This window comes from Dreissena polymorpha, chromosome 16 (assembly GCF_020536995.1).
Source record: "Dreissena polymorpha isolate Duluth1 chromosome 16, UMN_Dpol_1.0, whole genome shotgun sequence".
Lineage (NCBI taxonomy): Eukaryota > Metazoa > Mollusca > Bivalvia > Myida > Dreissenidae > Dreissena > Dreissena polymorpha.
In genome coordinates this window covers 45,814,851-45,820,803 of record NC_068370.1, presented here as the reverse complement: position 1 = coordinate 45,820,803, position 5,953 = coordinate 45,814,851, and the positions used below count along the sequence as shown (strand labels likewise).

Below are 5,953 nucleotides of genomic sequence, written 5' to 3'. Positions count from 1 at the left end.
GTTAAGGCAATTTTGGGTGGGTGTGGTCTATGTGGGCGGGGCCCCAGGGTTGGTTATGGGGCCATGCATAGTTGAGATTGACCCTAATGTCATAAGAGAAGTTCAGTATCAATTTGAAGTGAATCCGTGTAGAAATGAAAAAATTATAGTAAATGGAATTTTTTGGTGGGTGTGGCCTATGTGGGCGGGCGCCCCAGGGTTGGGATTGGGGCCATGCATAGTTGAGATTGACCCTTATGTCATAACAAAAGTTCAGTATCAATTTGAAGTGAATCCGTGTAGAAATGAAAAAATTATAGTAAATGGAAATTTTTGGTGGGTGTGGCCTATGTGGGCGGGGCGCCCCAGGGTTGGGAATGGGGCCATGCATGGTTGAGATTGACCGTATTGTTATAAGAGAGGTCCAGTATCAATTTGAAGTGAATCGGTGTAGAAATAAAGAAGTAAATGTAAAATAACCTAAAAAAATGAGTGATAATTTCTGACGCGGCCCCACCCCAACCGCTATAACTTTTGACCCAGGGGTCAGATCAAAATTCCAAATAGTGCAGGGTCGCACATATGCTCATAGCTACCATGTGTGTAAGATTCAAGGTTCTAGTGCTTTTAGTGTAGGAGGAGATAGTGGCCAGGACGGACGGACAGACGGACAGACGGACGGACGGCGGAGATAACCACAATATCCCCAGCTTTTTTTCAAAAAGCGTGGGGATAACAAGGAAAGATTTCCTACTCTATCAAGGAACAACTAACAACAAAACAAGCATACATAATACAGCCAGCTTTTATTCGCTAATCAGGCCACTTGGCGGGGCTTATCAGGCATTGCTGACCATTAAAATCACAAGCAGCAATAATGTACGCATCATAGTCAACATTTTTGTCATCATCATCGTCATTATTCTCATGACTTCTACTGCTACTTAATAAACAGTATGTCCATCATCATTATCAGCATCATAAGAAAGCACGAGCAACAGTTAAACGTATTCAAATGAAACAATAACATATATGTTGACGAAAGCAATTCATAGTAGTTATGATTTATCATTCTTAAGCATACGTCTTTAACAACCCTTAAGAAACTTATGTAACGTGCGCAAACAAGTACTATCCGTTATAAGTCGAGTATAAATTCACCAGTGTAGAAGCAACCAATTTGAGAGCTATCCAGGAGTATAATTCATATAACAGAAAGGTAAATAAACACAGCATGTTTGTTTTTTTCACTGTTTTGCAACTATATAAATAAATTGATCATCAACTGTAATAATATATTTGTTAATAGCTTTCGATAATAACATCGCTTTTATCAGTTGACTATTTACATTCACATTTATAACTAAGCATCAGCTTAGAATTCGGATTAAAATATAATAAAATTTATTGTAAAAGAAATATCAAATAAGTTAGGTGAAAGCACTGAGTCATTTAGATAATTTTATAATAAAAAGAGCATGAATTGGTTTCAATGATATGTAATGTACTGTATAAAACAATTTTTAAGTAATAATTAATATTTTAGTTTATGCTAAACTATGCCATTTAAGTGTATACTCAGCGCTAAAATATATAAACGTATCATTGAACGGAATAACTTTTTTCTCACTTTTTAAGTTCGTACATCAACAATGATTTTCTAAAAGGGAAGCGAGACAATTTTACCAATATATTACAAGATCCCACTCAAGATAGCAGACGATTTATTGCTTAAATCTGACGGTCTCCGGAGATAGTTGATGTTTCACGATTGAAATTACTTATTGTCTCCCTTTAACGTTATGACAGAAAGCGTGGAACAGAAATTATATGAGTATACGCAAAATAAACAAAAAAGGAACATTTCAACTTAATGAAAAAACTTAAAAATCGTGTACACACTGAATACATCATAATGATTTATATAACGAACTAATTTCAGGAACGGAAACGCGTTATTAATTTTCATGTTACGTCGTACCTAGTCTTTAATTGTAGATGAGTTTTTTGTTTTGTAGACATGTCGATATACACACTCATTGTCACGCTTGCGATGATTGCACTCGTGGTCTCCAAGCATCCGCCAGACATCAGTTCGCTAAGAATCACAGGATGCCAGTGCTTCGGAGGAAGTAACTCGTGCAGCTTCCGACAGATTGGCCACGCCCTTCGCGGACATGTAACACCATCATTCGATGGAGCCAAGGTGAGTTAAAAGGATAAGTACTTTATGGTGTAGCGTGTTATTAATGAATTAAAATATTGTGTTTTTACCAGCAAAAACTATAACCGATGCAGAACTCTGTATGGGACATATGTTTTCATGTAAATTATTTAACTATACAACAACCAGCATAAAAAATGTCATTTTTTTTAGTACCTATGCCCAACGCTATACAATATTATTTGTGTAGATCCGATGCACCGAAACACCACTAACGAACGCCATAAGAACAATATACGGTTGGGACGTCACATGTGATATACCATCCACTTCCGGGCGATTTGAAATCAGCTACAACGGCGCCCAGAACCAGCTTTGCGGTACCAGCTTCGATCGTGTCACGCTACAGAGTTGTTCGTTCGTCGGCCGCCCGTGCAGTGCTTTCGGCTAAACACAAAAATGAAAAAAAACAACATCTCTTTAGACAATATTCAAAGGCCACAAATAACATTTAAGTGCATAATTGTGTATTCTTGTATTATTATCAATTTTCGAAAACAAATTCAACCATTTTCGTATGGATTCATACTTTTTCGTGACATGTTGTATTATTTTTTTATTAAGAAAACGAGTTTGAAATGACATTTCAATTTGATTTAGGACACGTTTTTACGCATTTTAATCGCAATTGCTTTACATTCTTTATACATGCAGTTTATGCTCATATTTGTGATGATAAAGCTGAGACACTGTGAAATCCGGTGAAAATGATCTTTGAATCCCCAACATGTTTATTTGTAACTCCGTAAAATAAACTATACATTTTGTATCGAATTCTAAATAAATGTCAGTTTGCAAATAAGCTTGACCTTACTAATGCGTACATGTTATGCTGCACAAACATACAAGACCGCGATCATCAAATTCAAAACGCAGTTTAAAAGTTATCCAAATCCACGTTCAAACTACGTAACTAATCATTAAAAAAGTAACGTTAAAAAGGAAACTTATTTAGCCAGCCATGTATCGTTTATACTCAGACTTGTGAATGTCACTTACTATGACATGACCTAGTATTTCCATTAGAAACGTACAATTGTGTTCCTGTGTTCGCTTTGATTATATGAGCCTCGTTCTGAGAAAAGGGGCTTAATGCATGTGCGTAAATTGTCGTCCCAGATAAGTCTGTACTGTCCGCACATGCTAATCAAGGACAACACTTTCCGCCTAAACTGGATCCCTGAAACGAAAAATGCCATAAAAGTGGAAGTGTCGTCCCTAATTAGCCTGTGCGGACTGTATTAACACCCTTGTTCCAAGAGCAATGCTATATTACCATAAACAATGATACTCTGTTTCTGACTGCTACAAAATATGAGCGGTGCTACCGCGAAAGTATTTGTGGTTCAAGGCGGATTGTTGCGTATAATTTTTTAAATAATCTTTAGTTCCAAAACTATAATTTGAACATGAAAAATATTCACTTATAAATCGACGGCTGCTTGTTTTCTATAAATATACATTTATCAAATCGTCTTTAATAACGTCATTTATCAAAACATGACATTTTAATATCTGCTTTCATTAAATAAATACAAATTTTCATTTTTTCTCAAGGTGCGTTGGGGGCACTTACAGTGACATTTATTTTTTTGAGAAAAACATTAACAATCAATGTTGTAGAACTACGGATTCTCAGACAATTCTCAGAATTGTCGTACTTTTAGGCACATGCTGGGAAAACGTTCCGATTGACGGTCATTCGCAAAATAAGACGAAAATACACGATGCACGTTATATACTTAAAACTCTTAACATATCCGAACACAATCGACCTCGAGCTAACACGTGCAATATGTTAATGTTTATTATTCCTGTGAAATCTAGAAAAGTGTGAACTTGAATACAACACATAGCAATTACACCTGTTCATCCGCATGACAAATAAATAAAGCTATTGGTAATATATTTAAGTAACGAGGTATTTTGCGAGCACAATATAGTGTCCGCAACTACCGTTACGATAACAAATAACGACCGAACTAATTAAAGGGACCGTCAACCGCGTTTGACGAAAAAAGAAAGTTCTAAAATACCGTATTTTTTACAATAAGAAGTAACAAATTGCGTATGGATGTATTCATACGACGCATAGAGACAATTTGTGTTTCTGCAATCAGCCTAGTAAGGGTATAACGTTTATACGTTTAAACGGTCGCGTTTCGTGTTTTGCCGATAAACGTTTACAAAATCAGTAAACGTTTAAACGGCAGTCCATATCAACATAATACATTTTAGTTCATTTCGTTACGACGTTGCAAAGCTTATTAACAGCTGCCGAAAAAGACTCATATTTGTATCATGTGCGCCAATGGCCCTTATTCACAATACCGTAAACATAACAATACACCATGTACGGACTAGACGTCTTGAATATTTAACGCGCGTCGGAACACAGTGCTCGATACATTTTCCCCGCCATTTGTTGCATGAGCATGCCCCGAATCGTCTTGAACATTCGACGCGCGTCGGCACGAAGTGCTCGAGGAAATTTTCCCGCCGTTTCTTCATCGGCATTCATGTTTAGAGATATGGCGAACGAGACAGGTCGCGGCAAAAAATCTCCGTATTGGAATTTTTTTTTACTAAAATTGAAGTATGCGGAAAAGAAAAGGTTAAATGTAACTTGTGTGCAGCTGAGTTGGCGTTCAAAGGTGGAAGTACGGGGACCATGGCGAACCACATTAAACTGGTTCACAAGTCTGTGCTACTGGATGCAACTAAAACGTCCGCAGACGATAGTGAGAAACAGCAGCGGAAGCTAACTGATTATGCCAAACCCACAATGTCTCGGCAAAAATGGATAGTTTGCACAGAGAAATTAGCCCTCATGTGTGCGCAAGATCTCCGACCTATTTCCATTGTAAATGGAGAAGGTTTCATTGACTTTTGTCGAGAGCTTAATCCGTCGTATGACGTGCCGGGCCCTAGCACAGTGTCAACTTAATTAACAAAAATGTACGAGTCGGAAAAAAGCGAACTGCTAAACGTATTATCCATGCAGACTGGCGTGGCACTGACATCGGACCATTGGACTAGCCTTGCAACGGAGGGCTATATTACAGTAACTTGTCACTTCATTGATGAAGGTAAGCACAAACTATAAATGCATTGATTTATTTTTAATTACATAATTTTATACCAAATCAGTTTATGGAAACCACAGTACAATGGTACATTAATCATTTAATTATTTGAAATTTGACATTTAATTCGTATACATGTTTATAAATTAAAATGAAATAGGACATATTTTAAGTTTACTGTAGTGATGCAATTATTAAGTAAACAAATATACGTCAAGGACGTGTTTGTCAATTTGGATGTATGAAAAAATACCTCATCACGTTAGGGAAATGCGTATGTTGACTTTAGTATAATGCCAAAAAATGATAAAGTATCTTGTAAAAAAAATGCTGATTTAATCATGTAAGAACTTAATAAGATAGTTTATGTATTCCATTTTATGTTTGCAGATTGGAATAACCACAACAGAGTGTTGGCCATTCGAGCTGTCAAAGAGCGACACACTGCAGAAAATACAGCTGCGGAAATCAAATTGATAACCCAGGAATTCGGCATTAAAGATGAGCATGTTTCCGCTATTGTAACTGACAATGCGTCGAATATGGTGGCGTGCGTACAACAACTTTAGTGGACTCACGTACGCTGTTTTGGACACACGCTACAATTGGTATCCGGACAATCGCTCCCACGGACAATCGCTCCTACGCAAATTTTCACAAGGCG

The 5,953-nt window shown here is 37.0% G+C and overlaps 1 protein-coding gene across 1 annotated transcript; it reads left to right on the top strand.

The window, feature by feature from the left end:
- The first annotated feature begins 1,085 nt into the window (after window positions 1-1,085).
- LOC127862099 (uncharacterized) lies at window positions 1,086-2,973 on the top strand. The gene is made up of 3 exons (XM_052401068.1): window positions 1,086-1,198; window positions 1,998-2,185; window positions 2,394-2,973. Exons 2-3 carry the CDS (start codon window positions 2,000-2,002, stop codon window positions 2,592-2,594), a joined length of 387 nt encoding a protein of 128 aa, XP_052257028.1. The 5' UTR covers window positions 1,086-1,198; window positions 1,998-1,999; the 3' UTR covers window positions 2,595-2,973.
- The last annotated feature ends 2,980 nt before the right edge of the window (window positions 2,974-5,953 follow it).

Coding starts and splice junctions, on each gene's coding strand:
- LOC127862099 (XM_052401068.1), top strand. CDS start 2,000: ATGTCGATATACACACTCATTGTCACGCTTGCGATGATTGCACTCGTG. Junction 2,186..2,393: donor CATCATTCGATGGAGCCAAG/GTGAGTTAAAAG, acceptor TTATTTGTGTAG/ATCCGATGCACCGAAACACC.